We start from the raw sequence: 19,084 nt of genomic DNA on the forward strand, positions 1-19,084 counted from the left end.
AAACCACAACAGGACCCCTCACTATGAAAAGTTTGACCTATTTCAGCATCAGTGCATGTACATGTCTGTGAAAATTCAGTGTGTTACACAATGGCCAGTCAACAAAGGCAACACTATTCTTATAAGTGAACAAACAAACATGGGAATGACCCAGAATTCTTTACAAATGAGTTGAAGAATGAAATAAAGCAAATCACGCAGTTGAGTTAGAAAAATGATAGAACTCAAGTCATTAATGTACCCACAAGAGTTCCCACAAAGACAGCAACAGTTCTTTAAGTACCTTGCATGCTTGTTAATGGGCTGACCTACTAAATCAAACTGGAGGCCTGCAGTGAAAAAAGGACACAGCGAGAGAACAAGGGTTGTACTGACACAGGCCGTGACGACAAAATAACCTCTGGGAGTTGCTTACCCCACATAATGGCAGGAAAATCTTTCAATGTCATCATTTCCCCCCCCCCTCAGCCAGGGCAGGAACTGGGTCAGACCAACAGACAGATAGACGGGCCCCGCAGGGGGCTAAAAACACAGGTATGAAAGGGGAAACTGATGTCCAGGAGAGGCAGGAAGGAAGATGAGTGAGGAGTGCAAACTCACTAGCAACGTATAGCCTTTTAACAATGTGTGCATACGTGTGTGTTCTGTCCGTTCGTGTAGCATAAATCCAGGAGTCACTGAGTCATCGTTAACATGCTTGTACTCTCATACTGTAGTATGATAACAATGGAGGATAGTTACCACTTAAGTATGCAAGGCATTGAAACAGGAGCCCTTATCAGCGTCAGAGTCAAAATGGCAATGTTCTCCAGTGCCATACTGATAACATCTTTCATTAATGAACTGCGACCTTTTAAAACTGTAGCACCGTGAAAGGCATTCACCTGTTATGTAGGCGAATAGCTGCCACTGAAGCAAAGTGATCACTGCAGGCCTATCATATGAAGGAGGGTTAAAAGGTTGAGATTGAACGGCAAACGCCTAATGAACAATTGTAGTTTCAACTTCTCCACTCAAGCTGAAAGCACTGCAGATAGTCGTGTCTGGCAATATATACAGTATTCTGCAGCAGCATGTTTTACATCTACCTTTATCCTCACAGAATAAGACAAGAAGTCCTTTAACCAGGAACTTAATTCTGGATAAAAAGCAGCCTATTTAAAATGGTTTTGCCATTATAAATAATTCAATGATTCCTCTGCTTACTATCTCCATGTCCCTCCCTGAACAAACCTTACATAATACAGTATCTGGTTTGTGCATGTGTGTGTGTATGAGTGTGTGTTTAAAAAAAGAGGGGGAGAGACAGAGGAGAATGTTTGCCCATATTTGTTCATGTGTGTGTGTGTGTGTGTGTGTGTGTGTGTGTGTGTGTGTGTTCTGCAAACAGCCACTGAAACACAAATGGACTGGGCAGACAGGACTGAATGGCTCTCACACAGGCTGTTGCCGAGGGTTGGACACCAGGATGTGGGCTGTTGTTTTGTTTCCTCACAGGAAGGAAAAAGGAAGACACTAGTGCAACTGAACTCTGTCCTTACGGTCATTAATGGACATTTAATGTCTAAACCCACAGATGAATCTAATACAATCGCTGGCGGTCACCGTCTTTTTCTGCTGCAGCATTGTCTGACATCCTGGAAGCTATAAGCGCCAAATGTTTTCAAGAAGCCATTAACAACAGCTCACAGAAACATGCTGCCGTTTTGTCCAACATAATACATAATGTCAAACAGAGTTTCTGGACTTGATTTTTATAACACCCGATTATAAAGTTTAACTGGGGCTGTTTGGAGTTTTTTTTTCCATTACTGCACACTGCATTTCCTTCTGGTGGTAATGAAGAGGAAAAATAAAACTTAGAGAACAAACACAGAGTCTCTTCATATATTCTGGAGCAAGACAACAATGTCTTAAAGTCATGCCAGTAAAACATTTAGTAATACATGTTACTTAAAAAGGAGGAGTGCGTTCGTGAAGAAAACAGAATGCCTTTGCTGTTTGAATAGTTTTTGCAAACAAGTGGAGACAAACAGCAGTGACTTCTGAATGTGGCAAAGACACAGCGTGTTTAGACTGAGGATATAATCATAGTCAATGAAGCCGATGCAGTGCATCTCTTAAAAGTCATAATGAAATATTGTGCCTATGTATCCCTGTGAAGAAAATAAGTATTCTTACAAACATAAAAACTTAGTCAAGCTACACTCGCTGTTCAGTAACAAGCACTATTATGATTAAAAGGAAGACTTGTTCCTCAGTAGAGCGTCATTTTAATAAGAATCCGTTATATCTGAGGCTATGTCTGTGTCTCCAAACATCCATCTTTATTTTAGTGTAGGCATCATCCATCTTTCACTGCTGTCTTGCCATCAGTGTTGCCCGACTCAGACACAGAAGTACAGCTCGACACAGGGCAGCACTTCCCCTGAAGCAAAGATGGATTTCTCTCCAGCAGTGAGCTGGCACAATATTCTCACAGGTGGCACGAAGTCTGTGCTGTCTGATGAACACAAACTTTATCTCACTGCAGTAGAGGATTGTGGACTGAACTCCTACTGTGCCGAAAACTTTTTCCTAGCTTAGAGGAGCTTGAGAGAGAGAGGCAGATTTAGACCTGTATAAGATGCAGAGACCTAGTATCAATCTCCAGTAGCGATTCCTGCAGCTCGGTCACGAACACCGGCAAACACAAATGGCAATTTTTGCAGCCTGGAGGGAAGCCAGTGTAGGATCGTGCCTGTGTAGCTTCACTAACAACATGACCTGTATGGAGAGGTGTGGAACCATGGAGGGGTAGCATCAGCTTTCACCTGTGTTTCATCTTATTGGTGGCAGCAGAAACAAATACTCGATTTGTGTCGAGGGGAAGCATGTAGCTGCCTACACGGGAACTGGGCACTCCAAATTAGGGAGAAAAGGGGTAAAATTGTCTCTTCCAAACAAACTAAACATGTTACACAGTGTACATTAATGCACTCCTGACTGTTAGAATGGCATTTTGTCAACTTGTCTAAACATCGGTTATATAAGGCAGATTTAAAAATGCGGCTCCAATGAAAGCCACAGCAGTGGTCCCCTTTTGAATGCAGCTTGTCCAGACTAATTACCCACAGATTTAGCTGCTCATTCTAATGCAACTTTAGCGTTTTTGCGGCTCAGCCAAGCTGACCTGTCATATGAATGGCGGCTTCAGGGTACAGACAGATTAAAAATGCACTTTTTCACACCACGGACGTGCCTGTCCAATGAAAACAAGCTAGAGAATATGGAGAACACAGAAGCCGTACTGTACGCTCGTTGTGTTTGTGAATACAAAAATATAGACCGCATGATTTAAAACCCACAGGAAGGTTTTTAATGTTATTCAGACGTCTTATATTTACTTAAGAAATATGCTCCTAGGCACTTGCCAAAATGTTTAACCTGTGAATGAAGTGACCAGACTGTATATCACGCGATGAAAACCACAGAGCGCCATACCAGAGTCCCTTCGCCAGGCTACACACACGGACACACACACAGCTGCTAGAGCCATTGCAGACTCAGACATAGAGCAGGGGCTATTTGCGGACGGCGAGGACAAACTAGCATTTTATTTTTGTTCCCACCACAAGTTCAAACAATATGCTAATGTCTGCTTTTTTTCCAGGAGCAGACTTCGACAGTGTAATGAGGCCAAAAAGTACTGCACGCTTAACTGTGTCAAGATCATTAAAAAAGTCATACTGTGACACACCATGAAGATAGAGGGAGAGAGACAAAGGAAAGAGTAAAAGACAGACAGAAAAATAAAAAGGAGAAAGATTCTCATTTGACAGATCTTTTTTTTATATACCTCAGTAGCTGTGTCAACGTTGATAAGACCAAGACAGATTAAAATTCAAGGTTTGGTTTCTTCTTCCACTTCTCTTATACTTTGCAAGAACCGTTTTACTGTCAGCGAGTATGTGCAAGTAGGGCCAGGTATTTAAACTAAATACTATTTCAGTATTCATCCAAGAAACATAAAAATACTGCATGTGTAGTAGATAAAAGTAGACTGGAAGTATAGTAATATCAAAACTGTCAAACTCGACAGTTTCATGACATAAATCATAACTTTGTTGAGTCAAAGTTCTGGTATAGCTTCTTCTGTTACATACTGATCACCATCACTGTGGTGCTTTTCTGTTTTCATTTGAATGTGAAATGAAGACTGATACATCTCGTCAGAAAAATAATCCCATTAGGACATAGAGATCCTTTCAAAATTACATTGAAATCCAGTAAGACTTCCATCTGGCTGCCACAATAAAATTACATTTTTAAGAAATGAATTAGACTAGATATGAATGACAATGCTCACTCTGATTATTACTTATAAAGTATTTTCAGGCCCATAAATGAACCCAGATCACAAACTGAGCACAGGCAAACATTAAGACAGTGTCTCCTCACTTGTACTGCTGGTGGTCCTTGGTGCTGCGAGTCTTTGCCATGAAGCGTTCGGCCAGTTTCTCCAGGTTTCTGGAGTATTCCATCTCAATCTCTGCCTTCTTCCTGAAGAAGTCCTGGAGGTCTTGGAGCAGCTGGACCCTCATCTCTGTCTGCTGGTCCAGACATTTCTGCTGCTCCACCAGCTGGGCCCGAATCTCTGAGGAGACCAAGGAAGAAAACAAATTGTTTAGGATGGGGGTTTATATACGACAGACGATGTAGGTTTGCATAGCAGAAATACAATGTGCTGTGTCTATCTTCAAAGAAAGGTTGACTCTGTGGCAGTTGTTTCACAAGGAAACCATCTTTGACTGAGCATAGGCACTGTAGTAAAGACACCAGGACATGACGCCCAAAAAACAGAGAAGAGTTTCATGTTTCAGTTTGGCCAGCTTCAATTCATGCACATCAACGAGCTACAGATAATTACAATTGACTGTTAGCATCAGTTATAATTAACACTCACAGAGGTTTAGCTCTTAAAACTTTTTTGAAATAACAGCAAAAAAAAAAAAAAACTTCCAACCATCAGCTATTAAGGTGCACAACGTTATAAATCAGCAACCGAACATTATACATCTCAAATCTATCGACTGTTGTTAAAAGAACAACGAATCAGCGAGATGAGTAGTTATAGTACAGCACATGTACACATCAGTACTAGAGAATAGTCCAATATATCTTCTTATCCTTTGGTTATGAGTCTTCTAAATGCTTGTGGAGATGTGAGGTTGGCAAAACTGGTCTCAGGTGTTTCATTAAGGCTCAAAATAACTCCAGGATAAATGGAACCTGATGCCCGTCACACCCAGAGTTACAGCAGAGTGCAGACTACACACACACACACACACAGCCTCATCAGTGCCTGTGACTGAAAACTCGAGCCACTTAAGCAAGCGAGAGAGGAGACAGCAGACCTCGCTTACAAACAAGTTATATGTGCAGGTAAATTACCCTCTGAGGTCCTTTTTGAGGATCCCTGTTTGTCGGAGAGCCCCTCATTTAAAATTTACATCCTCAACAGGACAACTGGGATCTAACACACACAAATGCGTGCACACCTACACACACACACACCTACACACACACACACACACACACACACACACATTGTTTGCTCTGTGTGTCCTCTCTGGCCAGGGCCATGTATAATGGATTTCTCCTAATGGAAGGTGGCCTGGGCCAGACATAGTCAGCAGAGGAAACAGATTAATGAGGTGATTTAGAGCCAAGCGGACACCAATAGAGAGGGGGACAGAATGATCCCTCATATTAAAAGGCAAAAAACACTCAGGCTGCAACATGCCTTTGCAAATTATTTGCACATTTCACTGGACTGGGCGTCATTTTAAAAAGGTAAAAAGTAAGGTAGGTCTAAGAGGCTTTTTTTCAGCACAGTTAAATCTGGAAAACGACTAATAAGCTGAACACAGCTAAGACAAATGTTTCAGGGCAAAGCTTAAAATAAATCATATTGTTGCAACTAATATATACAAAGATCAAATTCTCGACAGAGGGTATTGCCAATTTGCCACCCTGCAGAAACAGTTTCTGTCTGAAACAGCGTCTGTACATAACCCATTAATATCCTTAAATGAATCACATTAACTGTTCATTATACAAAGAATTGGAAGAAGGAGCTGCCAGTACATAAAGGCACAAGATGAATTGATTTGGACACTATATGAATACACAAAATCGTTTTGTCCGATACTGTATAATGTATAATGTATATGCCTCGAGGTAAGCACATTTATAGAAGAGAAATGTTGTGCACTCTGAGACACAAAGATACTGTATACTGCCGACCTAATGAATTATAAATCTGTGTCAGTCTGATCCTTACGGTCTGGATCACGAGTTGGTCGGTCACCATGATCTCTCTGCTATGAGATATACAGTACTGTTAGCTCTCTTTAAGTTAATGTCAGCATTTTTCAGTTTGTTTTGCTGTTTTCTTTACAAATGCAGGAATACGAATGGTGACCAGAGATCCTCATATTTTGAAACATATGGTGCAAATTAAACACACCTATTAAGGAAGTTATCACATTTTTACATGTAGGCCAGTCCTGAATAGCATCTCATATCACTGTCAGTCCCTTAGAGGAGAGATTAAACTAGTGACTTTTTCACTTTGGATAGTTTGGCTGTTTCTGTGGGTAATAGACTGTAATCTAAGTGCTGACTAATTTATTCCCTTTCATGAGCTAGTGGAACTGCAACATTGGAAATGTCTGCTTGGCTATGAATTTAAATCAAAGATAAGTATTTGATGAGACAATAATACAGCAACAATTGCTGTTTCTAAAAATCCAAAAGATCTCTAAGAGCTATTCAGTCCGTCAAGATACCTAATTGCCAATCAACTGCTGACTCAATTAGAAAGCTTCCAGTCAAAGAGGCGTGACAGCAGCACTGATGTGTATATGTGAGTGTGTATGGGCATGTGTCTTTAATGCAGTAATCAAATTACCAAAAGGCTCCACTCCATTCATCAGCATTGTTGGTTCTCACAATCTTGAAGAAGAAGATATACTTTATTAATCCCTCAATGGGGAAATTCTTTTTTCACTCTATTTTATTTTTTTTTTTACATACATTTTAACCCGGACACACACACATGCAGTACAACGGCATAGACATGCAAATGTGGAGAGAGATGGTGGAGTGATGGGCAGCCAGCCAGACCAGCGTCCAGCGAGCAGTTGGGGGGGGTCGGTGCTTTGCTCAAGGGCACCTCGGCAGTGCCCAGGAGGTGAACTGGCACCTCTCCAGCTACCAGTCCACCTTCCATATTTTTGGTCCATTTGGGACTTGAATCGGCCACCCTCTGGTTCCCAAGCCAAGTCCCTATGGACTGAGCTACCTGCCGAAGTATTAACGATTTACAGATTTACGATTTTCAGGTCTGTTAGTCTGTTTTTTTTTTTTTTCTTTCTTTTTTTGCATTTCCAAGTAGCAGCACCTTCCTTCTTGCACCCAAAAGGAAATAAACCACTCAGACGGAGAAGGACAGGGCGTGAGGGAGGCACTTCAGCAATACTAAATCTGAATGAATGCTTATGACAGCAGTTACTCAACTAAAGTGAACCACAAACATCATTAACATGGACAATGAGATTTCAACAGCAAAGCAGAGGCTTGACTGCAATCAAGAACTCCAAACTTCAACGTCAAGAGCATCAGGCCATTGACAAAACTACAAGACCACCAATGAGCATTAAAAAGGAACTTGGTTTTAAATGTGACTGCATTACAGTCGACCAGGCATTTTTGATGAATGGGTAAACCTTGCAATTGCTTCCATCCTCAGAGGATGAGGGGATTAAAACAAAGCTACCATGGCACTGACACAAAGGAGCTTACTGGATCATTTAACACAATTACACTCATGACTGCACAAGGAAACTCATTAAATCATTCATTTTCCAAGTCAAACATTGGCCATTGACGCTGCAGCACAAAGTTGAAGTATAGAGGAATTAATGTTAAAAGGCAACCACCTGTCAGAGGAAATTACAGGTTTAGCGCTTCCTGAAAGTAGGACAGACTTTGAAAACTCACTTTCTAATTTAAGCAATTCAAGCAACTCAGTGCTGACAACCGGGTCAAACCAGGTCCATGACCTCAATAAGGCAGATACATTTGAAAATGCATCTTTTTCTCAACATTGTGGCTAACCTTCCACACTAAGCTGGTGTTTTTCAACCCAAAGTCACATGCTATCTTTATGTCTGAGGTTGCATATTTAGCAGGCAACAATCTGTTGCCAACAACTCTCTCTGTGATTTTGACTTTCAATAGCACATAGCATATCTGTTGTCAGTTATCTGTTTTTCTGTCACTGTTGTCAGGCGGTTTTTCAAGCATAAAATAGATTTAATCAGTCGTTACATTATAGCTGCTTGGCAATTGCTGATCGTTTTGGCAAACAGGAAGTATTTATGACGATCAAATCACAACGTTGGACAGCTAAATTGTCTCAATAATACTATCTGTGATCAGCAGTGGATATTTAACCTGCAGAAGGAGACCAAAGCTGGAATTATGCTAAAGATAATAACACCTCTGTGAACCTACACAATGGGGTGTTGGGGAATGACTGTAGGTCTTGCAGAGGAGCTGATTTACACACATCTGAAGCCAAGTTATACTGTGCGTAAGTAAATATAAAGAGCAATACAAACATCTCCAAACAATCCCTGTGCACTTTTTTACCCAAGAGGCCAAAGAGAAGGAGGTTTCAGCCCTAACTGAGGCGTGTCAGTGTCACCTCTCACCAGGCATTGGCTGTTCAACAAAAGAACCATGTGAGCAATCCAAAGAAAGTGTGGACAAAGTCATTTCCAAGAAGAAAGGTGTTGTCAAGCCTATCCGCCTTTGTGTGGACATGACATTAGATTATGCGCTGACAATTACATAAGAAAAGTTATCTAATCCCATAGGCAAATATTTGAAATGAATAACTAAGACACTTTAGTGTTTGAGGAGAGCCAAACAGCTCCCTTTGATCATACTGATGCTGAGCTGCAGGCAACATCAGACAACAGCCTGACTGGTTTCTTAGAAAACTAACACAAGGAGCAGACTGGCACATGGGACCTTGCACTTCTTTTTTTTTTATATAAATAACCACAGTAATCACAGATCTTCTCAACTTAGATCCATCTTGTTGTCATAGAGAGTGTTCCTCTACTATTACATGGCGCATTCCTGTCGTCCTGAGGTCATCTGTATTGTAAACATGTGTGGAGGCCTCTGTGCTGAGGGATTTGGGCGTGGGGTAGGGGGTGGTGCGGGCATCAAAGCCCCTCTGTGATCCCTTTCAAACTGGGGAGTTGAGGGGAGAGGAGAGCACCTGTGCACCATGTTGAGAAATGACACTACAGGATACAGAAAGAAACAACAGTGCAATGTTGCAGAGAGATAATAACTGTCACTCTGTCTCTTCAAATCTATCTAGCAAGTAAACAATCTGCATTCTCACTGTCACACAGGCTTTTATTCAGGTACAGAGAATAGTGGCTTGCAGAATTAAAGCAGGGCCTAAAAAGTTGTCAGCAACAATTCCAGCTGACTGATGGACATCCAGTCAGTGTGGCCCAGCATGCACATGATGTCGATATGGACAAAGAGAGAGCGCTGTTTGGGTCTTTGTGGCAATCAGTTTGGACCAAAGCCCTTTTGTTTCTGAACTGGATGTTATCCAAGTGCTCCTTTGGAGGCCACATCACATACTTCCCATAACCCCATTCATGGTGACAAATATGTCCAAAGTTGCAGTTCAGAATGGCTTCTGATTTGCCAGATAGGCCTGTTCCATTGTCAAAGAAACTGCCTTGTAAGCAGGATGGGTACTGACCCACATTGTTGACCTCGAGAGAGAGAGAAACTGGGCTTCAGTAAAAACAACTCACCCGCTGTCAGAGGGCCACAAGTTTTCTCTTTCTCTCTCAAACCCAACAATATGCTCTCCCCTGATGCTCCTAATTAACCTTGCTATGAATCAGTCTGTCTAAAAAGTTACTTTTGCTGAGTGCAGCAACATATTCCTCTTTGGGCACTATAAAAGACTACAAACTCTCAGAGTTTCTACAGTTTCTCCTAGCTGATTACAGTCTTCACCAACAGCTATCTGGGACAGGCCGTACCACATCAGTCCCAAAGCTGCATTTCCACATGCAGAGTGGCTCATCAGCAGCACCTGAAATAGCAGCTGAGGCCTGGGGAGGGATGGTACAGGAGGGTGTCCAGCCCCACCATCTGCTTCACATGTAGGGTTTGGGAATGGGGGCGTTACCCATGCCTCTCCTAGAGGCTGGATACAAGATGACATAAATACCATCAAAGGTGATTATGAGATGGCTAATCAGTTTTTAACACAGCATAAGCTTTCAGTTAGGGATGGAGTGGTATCACATACCAGGAAAAGCAGAGTATCTATCTTTAAGTATACTGATAATTCAAAAAGGGTCTACTGGCATGCTTAATTATAAAGGGGCTGTTATTCATGATCTTTTGTCTTTGATAAATGCATGTGGCAGAAATTATACAAAAGAAAATTGTTTCATCCAAGCAAATGGATTGGTAAAAGATCTGCCTACCACGTTGTTAATTTCCACTGAGCATGAGTCACCATGGTTTTCATGTCTTGTGGTAACCAGGGATCTGATGTTGATCTGTTGTTTGATCCCAAGTTGTTTAAAACAATAGACTTACATTCTTACTTTACATTCATTTACATCCCTGCGTGTGAAAACCTCCCTACTGTTCTTAATACATTAATGTGTCAGCACAACAGAAGCAAACTATGTGACAACGCCACGTTCAGATTAGATTAAAAAGGGAAAAACCATGCAGGAGGGATCATAGATAGGAATGTTGTAGATCCTAAGCCAGACACGTGGCACACACCTGTGCCAATGAAGCTACCAGCACGCAGGCACAGTGTTCAAGAGAACCACATTGATGAAAACCAATGGCTCGATGTTTAAACCCAGATGTAAAATCCACTACTATGAGCACTCTGAACCTCTAGGCCATCCAACACTCATCTTCTCTCACCACCTGAAGCTCTCTGCCATCTCTCTCTCTCTCTCTCCACACCATTAATGAGAGGCAGATGGATGCAAAGGCCCACAGGGTGACTGACTCTTTACCAGCACTGTGCCACTAGGCTGTCGTGAAGTGTTTTATCACCAACACATGGCATGCCAGGCCCTGGGCCAGATGGGGAGACACTAGAGGGAAAGCTTCAATGAGCACTGACAAGTGTCATGTGACCGCTGATGACTTTTATGTAAACTACATGTACGGTAAATGTTGTAAAAAGGCTAAATGATTAGATCGAGCAGAATCATCAAAGACTTGTAATTGTCCTTCAGGCACAATTTACCACTTTTTATGAAAACCTAAAAGCAACACTGAGCCAAAACCCTCAGCCAACGGTGTAACAGCTGCTCACCAGCACCACTGTTGACTAGGCTTCATGCGCCGGTCATCATCCTGTTACTATAATTAACTGTGCGGTGACTAAACCTATGGAGATCACATGGTGTTCTTGTGAAGGAGGACTTATGCGGTGACTTCATTATATTGGTGGGACCAGTCAGCAATTCATCATGTGCTTGGTATGTCAGACATTGTTGGACCCAACCACCCACTCTGCCTTACATCTGGGCATGACTGTGGGAATGTGTCACTGATTCCTGTGTGGTTTTTATCTGAGATTACATCACTACTGAGATTTAATTACTGATATCCATGTCGACTTCTTTTCAAGAAGATCAAGATATCTCACGATATTGATCAGATCCCATTTTGGGTTGAAATAAAGCTGTCAGTGACACCGTGGCTACTTAAGGAACAGTCAGATGTGTCTCAAGTAATACAGACTTGCCAACAAGGCTGAGTAGATTCTCTCCGACCGCATACAGCACAGCCAAACTACACACAGCCACGCTGCCAGCTTTACTAAAGCGTTTTATCTCAGAAATATTACAGAACTGGCAATGTGGGTCCCATTACAACATCTCACTGACATGCCCGAAACCACAGAGAGAGTTCCAGAACTGTAGGCTACTGTGATCCAGAGAATGAGTGGAAAAGAGCAAGGCCCTATAATTCTCTGCTTCTTTCAAACATTGCGAGCTGAACCTTTGGGATATTTTATGATCCAACAGGAGTACGGTGCTACTAATGTGAAGCGACTTAGCAGAGGTACGCTTTACAGCAGCTCATCTGTGCTGACAGCCTTGTTTGTTGATCACTGCTGCCACGTTCATACTGCTGAGGAGAGGAAGATTATATTCTGCTATTACCTTGCGTAAATTTCCTCTGACATGGACATAAACGCTACTTCTTCAAACAATCCCAACGCGCAGACACAGGAAATGCAGTCGTGGCTGTGATTTCAGTTCTTATGTTTTCTCTTGGGCCCGGGAGCATTGTGGGCGGCAGACCCAAAGATCTCAGGTTCCTTCCTCCTTCCTTTTTATAGTCTGATTTAGAAACAGCTCAGCCATGACTGCTAACTGCGCTTACTGTTCAAGCACATACATACACTCAGAGCAGCAGTCAACAAGACAGATGTTAGCCTGGACGATTCTAACCGAGCAAAATAAACACTTGAATCTGTGTCAGATCCATTTAACGGGGTAATATTTAAACACGTAATTTCAATCATTTCAATAAGTGAAATGTAATAATCTCTGTCAATTACATTCAGCTCTGCCAAATGGCATATGAGCCAAAAAGCCATGGTTGCTAAGCGACACCCCCACAGATGAGGGGCCTGCAGCGAGCATGAGGGAGATCAATCAACCGCTGACATTATGGTGGCCTGTGAGGACCATCGTTTTGATCCAAGCAAAATAAGAGAGCGAGGAGCTGAATGCTGGGAGAAGTAAGCACACTTTAGAGGCAGAGCTGTTTGTTCAGCTGCTGGTTAACATCTAGACATTCTGTTTGATCTGGACACCAGTCTGATGTGTGTTTGGCCCATCGGATGGACCGGCCAACATTTGACTGGATGTGTGCCCATGCCTGTTTGAGTATTTGTTCATTTTCGTCTGCGTGTTAGTACGTTGACACTGGAATGTTTTGTCTGTACACTTGTAAGGTGGCGCTAAAATGTTTGTGGCTCCCTTCTTATTTAAGAGCACAAAACGCAGTTGGTTTAGGTCCATAGGACTAGCAAAGAAGTGTCAAGAAACATCTCGCATCACTCCTGCAGTATAATCTGTATATGAAGTATCTTGACTTAATATATTTTGTGATTTAGGGATGATGCAAAGACTTTGGAAAACATACTAAGAGAACTGGATTAGGGCCTGTTCACTGCATAAAATGGCACAGAAAAATGTATCTACTTCTTTCTCAAATATGTGGTTATAAAAGGTTGGTCACATAGCGACTACTCTCAAGTTGCAACTATAGTAACTGGTATGCTTGCTTTACAATAAGTTCAACAGGACAATAAGTTCATACATGTTATTCAAAAACATATTTATACTATCATCTCAGCAGAGGAGGCGTTTCCTCAGAGATCAGCACTGTCTAGATGACTCGCGTTTAGTGGCATACATCTGCTTAAAGGTCGCTTAAGTTGAATGGAACGCGAAAAAGAATGCAGTTTAAAAAAATATTGCTTTGCCTGCACGAGCAAATGGCATGGCCTTTATTCAGCAGAAGCAGTTTGAAACGTTTCCATGGACGATCAGACTATTTCTTTCTATTTTGGCCGTAACTCTGGGTCACCGGTGGAATCCTTTTGTAATTGCTAAGAATCAAAACAGACCACAGCTGCAGGTCTCTGCAAGCTGCAAACATTTCAAGACAGCAGGGCTAGAGAGAACGGCATTTTGATACTTTTGATAAATTAGATTTTATCCTAAACTGAAGAAGGGTCAACTTTAGCGCTTCATGTTGAAGACGATGAGACGATTTGGAAGAGTAACGCTCAGGATGGGAAGCGGTTACATCTGCGTGGCTCGACATCAGAGAAAGGAGAATCTGTGAGAAATACATTGATCTCTTTCAGTCTCTTGGCCAGACCTCACCCACTTTTCTCATTCATCTCTAGACCATACCCAGCTGCTCTGTCTGCTGCCCTAAAGGGACCAGTGTGGGTGCTTGTGTGTGAAAGAAATAAAGAAAGAAAAGAGATCTAGATAATCTTGATACTGAGCTCCAGTCCAGTCCAAAGGCCCTCGGCATGTTTTAATTTAAAGACTATTTTCTGTGCTGGCGTTTCAAAAACGGCACATTCAGTGTCCATACCTCAGATGTGCTGACTTTTTCTGTTTTTGGAATGAAATGAAGTGAAAAATGACACCTCCTCTTATATCTGGCCTGCCTTTGTGCTTTTGTTTGAGGATATTAGTGATGAGAGAGATAAAGGAGCTAAAGCTCATATGTCAAGGCAGCCAGTCAGCCTCTCATTCTCTACAAAGCCAACCTCAGGCAAAAGACTTGGCTGGGCAGGCCTGCAGCTCTTACAGTTGGGATGTTTGTTTGGGGTAACAATACTATGAAAATGCTGCGGTCAGACAGCTGTAGAGATAAATGCTTTTAAAAAGGGTGTCACACAAGAAACATCTGGTACGGAGGCACACAGGCTTTCATCTATAGGAATATTTACTTCCCCTCGCAGTAAACAAATGGAAACATGCTGGTAGAGACTTGAATAATACAAACCTCTGAAAGATGAACCTAAAGAATGGTCGGCCAGTTATGTGGCCTGCGGTGATAAGCTTTTGAAGGAAAGGTTTCCAAGAGACTGCTCATATATTCCCCCCACATGGGCCCCCAAGGAGGCGGGAAGGAGAGAAAGAGCATATAAATGAATACTCACACAATGTGGTTCCTCGCCCACACACCTGCACATACTCTCAACACACACATACACAACAGGTGGGGGTGGGGGGGGTCTGCAGGTATGCAGTCCAGACAGCTGAGACATTTCAAGTGGGGGAAGGGGGGATCAATTCAACAGCTCTGTCACCAACTAGCTCCCTGGCCCGAGTTCCCAACTCTCCCTTGTATCTCCTGACCACCCGTCTCCCTTCGCTGCACACTGGACAGTTTGGGTTCGCTGACAGCCTCCGATGCCTCCGATGAGGTCTGCCCTCCAATTCTAACGCTTATTTCTGTCTGTGAGCATGTATGTAAAGCAATTAGTCTGTTTGGCGCCTTGAATTCAGATGAGTTCAGGTGAGATGGGATACATAAAAATGTAGTGTCTCAACCATAGATTAGTTTTTATTTATTGCTTTAACTATTTATTATGTTTTTAATTTAATGCCAAATCAAAACAACCCAATAGTCCAATTATAGACTATAACCCAATGATTAAAAAAATTATATATATATTGATAATATAGATATAGTAGATATAGATAGAAGATATATTATATATATATATATATATATATATAATATATATATTATATAAATATAAATATAAAATACTTCTCAAAGCAGTGAATGTGTGTTTTTGCTTGAAAAACAACTTAAATAATAAATCAATGACCAAAGGCTTAACCACTAATCAAATAATAATGTGATTTTTCTCACTTAAAAAGTAGCTTGACTACAACAGCTACCTGCAAAAACAAAAAATACTTTTGGAACATTCATGTTTGGATACAAATATTAAACTTTATTGTGCAAATAAACCAAATCTGGATACTCATGACACATCCCAAAATTGAATGAATGTTTGTCTTCACTCTGTGTGTTTGCCTACCTGCCTCTGTTTGTCTCTGACCAGACGATCCACATAGTTGCCTTCCTATGCCATCTGTCTGTCTGTCTCTCTGTCCGTCTGTTCACCAAGGTGTTTGTACATCTGCCTTCCTTCACAGTATGTGCACCTATATTTTTTAAAAAAAGGCTCATGCTTTGGTCCACCTTCCCACACAGCAGTGTGAAGACACCAGAGCAGGGCAGGGACACCAGGATACATGGCCCCGGGCCAGCTGGAGCCGCTGCCACATTGGGTTGACAACGTGTTCCCACAGGCGGGACACTGTGGCACGCTGGACCAGAGGAAACAGAGATGACTGTACATGGCTACAGCCGAGGTGCGTCATTGACAAAGCCAGACCACCCCAGTCAACATACAATCAAAAAAGAAAAGATAAACTGGTAACTCAATTAAGGTGTCAGATCATTAGCAACGTCTTCATTTGATGTGACAAACCTTCCATTTTGAGTCCATACACTGCACAACAATACGATATAGACATAACCCTAACCCATGCAGTTTTACAGCATGTGAGTTGGGCGTGTATGCATTTAACTTCCTATAAAGTTCAACCTAGTGAATACTGCATCTAATAATTCAAAGCCAGAGAGCTCCCTTCAGTTACTAATTCAATATTTTGCCTGGGGCTCATGTATCAGATCCATTTAATTTTGCTTAAAAGCAAAGCACAAAAAAAAACATTGAGTGATGAAGGAAGCCACGCAAGAGAATACAGAGAAAGTTCGAGTATTATTGCTGGGTGCTTGTTAACATCCAGCTTGGAACTGTCTGCTGGCTCAGCTTAGACAATCTAGTCTTACAGAGATCTCTATTAAAGCTTCCCAGTCCCCCTTATTACTCACTTCATCTCCATAAACACCTTTCTGTATGTGTCCCTTCAGACTCTTCACAAATGTTGAGGTCCTTAATGCAATCTTAGTGGACAGCATTACCTCGGCAGAGGAAAGAGAAACACACCTGGAGGCTATTTTTCATTCCTCTTCTCGTGATCAAATGTTTCATCTTTTGACTTAATGAAAACAAATACCAGCAAAAAGATTGGTCTTTGATTAGCTTAAAGCTTCATCATTTAATGACTCCAAGAAAGAAAACTGTAGATGAAGGGAGGCTCTGAACCTCAAAAATATGGTAACGCAGGAGCAGGTTTATGTCTGGGCTTTAAGATCACAAAGAATAACACAAACAACCCAAGATAAGCAATAAATAATATTCTGGTGGTTTGAAATTTAATTAAGTTTTGTCCTGCAGTCACAGTCTGCATTATTACTGTGCTAGACTGGATTCATCTGTATGAAAACAGTATTTCCAAATGTTCTAGGCTAGTGCTGAAATTCTTTAACATCTGAAAATATATATATTTGATAGCAAGACTAAAAGCCTACAGTCCCAGCACAGCTACATACTAATGTGCCCAGGCTGTCAATTAACTAAAAAATTATTTCACACTTTAAATCACTTTTCCAGCTAAAATAGTTTAATTTGAGGCTTCAGACTTTGCGGTCTCATCTGGCCTTACATCTTCAAAATTCATTTCTCTTTTGCACCGCTGGTCAGATGAAAAAAATATGTGACAACACCAACACCACCTTGTGCTGAAGTAAATTGTGATGGGCACTCTCTGGTGTTTTACAGACAAAATAACTGATTTAGTTTAGCATATTAACATGCCAGTAAGAGATGTCTAAAGACATATTAAGGGTAACATTACTGTCTTTGTGGCTGTTAAAGTTTTGGTTGTGCTAGAGGAAAAGTCAGGAAATCACAAGATATACTGTCCTGGAACCACATATCTGTGCCACAACCCATAGAGGTTGAGGTATTTCATTGGATATGCGAATCGGCTCGTGATAAAAGATTCTAAAGAATCAGCAATGTCATTAGGATTCACCCTCTGGGCACCGTGGATATATGAGCCAAAATTCAATGTAATCCATCTGATATTGTGCCTGGACCAATGTGCTGATGGAGAGGCCAAAAGACAAACCCACACTGCCTATAAAACCTCTGAATCAGTCCATAGTGCAATGTTACAGCTACAGCTTTAAATTATAGATGACGGATTGTTCCTGACAACAAAATGTTAACATATGTACCAATATTTCTTCCAAAAGGTCAGAAGTCCTCAGGAGTAAATGAATATGGATGAAAAGTAAATTACTTAGATACAAAGTGTTTGGGGTTATTTTCCTACAGTAGGGAGGGAAAAGATTTATCTCCGCTGATATGTTGTTTGATTCCTCCTCATTTCTTCCTGTGGTTACATCAGTGATTGATGACACCTTTAGGAAAGCAAACGGCCAGCCACAATGTGTGTGCCAGAGAAGGAAAAGGCCGTCGTCCAACCACAAACTTTTACAGCACACTACATTAGGGCCAACATCAGAGGGGTGCACGAATACGCTGAATTCAGAGCAGAAACCCGCATGGGAAACATCAGCCATTCCTTCCCGATTTGTACTGTATCCACTAAACAGCAAAGGAAAACATGATCCTCCAATCATGTGTTTTCCTTCTTGTTACTGACCACCACTCGCTGCACCCCTCCCCTCACCCTGCCACAAAAAACAGCACCTCGCAGGATGTGTGGTTTCTGGGCCTTTGATAGGGTTAAGCCAGCAGATCTGCTGGAGGGACTGAGGAGGAACAACCCTACTATTCAAGAGCAGGCCTGTAATTCCAGCCTGCTGGGGAGAAGGAAGGAGCTGGTTACGAGGCCGGTTATTAGTTGAAAAAGTGTTGAGGAAGATGAGGATGGAGGACTAAATTCTAAGACAAAAATGCACTGAGTTACGCAGTTTGTTTCTGCTGCTACAGGAGAGACAAGAGAAACAGTACAGAAAGACTAACTCTAAGGTGACTTGAAGCTAGATTTAGAGGCACTTTGTTGGTATGCGGACCCTTATAATCTGTACATCAATAAAAGGCAATGCAAATAGACTCAAACATCATGCAGAGAAGTTTTCAATGGACAGAAAGTTTCACTTGTTGGAAAGAGTTCAATAGAGAGTTATGGCTGCACATGTCGATGTTCACCCCACAACAAACAATGGAGCCTTTTCTCAATTGTACACAAATGCTTCCATCTGTTTCTCTCTTTTAGTTAATCTGTAAATCTGAGGATCGCTTCGGTAGACTCTTCTAGTCCCTCTCTTCCTCATATTTCCCATCTCCCACTTCAAACAATGCATTTGAAAAAGAAATATCCCTAAATTCAATTTAAGCTTTACATTTAAAAAAATAAAACACAAAAATGTATCCAGTGAAGACGATAAAAAAAATAGAAATAAATAAAAAAAACAGCTCCAGTCTCCTATTCAGATTGTCATAGGACAA

The 19,084-nt window shown here is 41.6% G+C and overlaps 1 protein-coding gene across 6 annotated transcripts in view; it reads right to left on the reverse strand.

The window, feature by feature from the left end:
* The window catches only part of srgap1a (SLIT-ROBO Rho GTPase activating protein 1a), a 78,193-nt gene that overhangs the window by 43,772 nt on the left and 15,337 nt on the right, over positions 1–19,084 (reverse strand). For all 6 annotated transcript variants that reach the window (XM_019276635.2, XM_019276637.2, XM_019276636.2 and 3 more), the window contains exon 2: positions 4,441–4,636. In XM_019276635.2, coding sequence (XP_019132180.1) covers positions 4,441–4,636 — 196 coding nt within the window. The remainder of the gene's footprint in view (positions 1–4,440; positions 4,637–19,084) is intronic.

The sequence above is a fragment of the Larimichthys crocea genome, chromosome XXI (genome assembly GCF_000972845.2).
Source record: "Larimichthys crocea isolate SSNF chromosome XXI, L_crocea_2.0, whole genome shotgun sequence".
Lineage (NCBI taxonomy): Eukaryota > Metazoa > Chordata > Actinopteri > Sciaenidae > Larimichthys > Larimichthys crocea.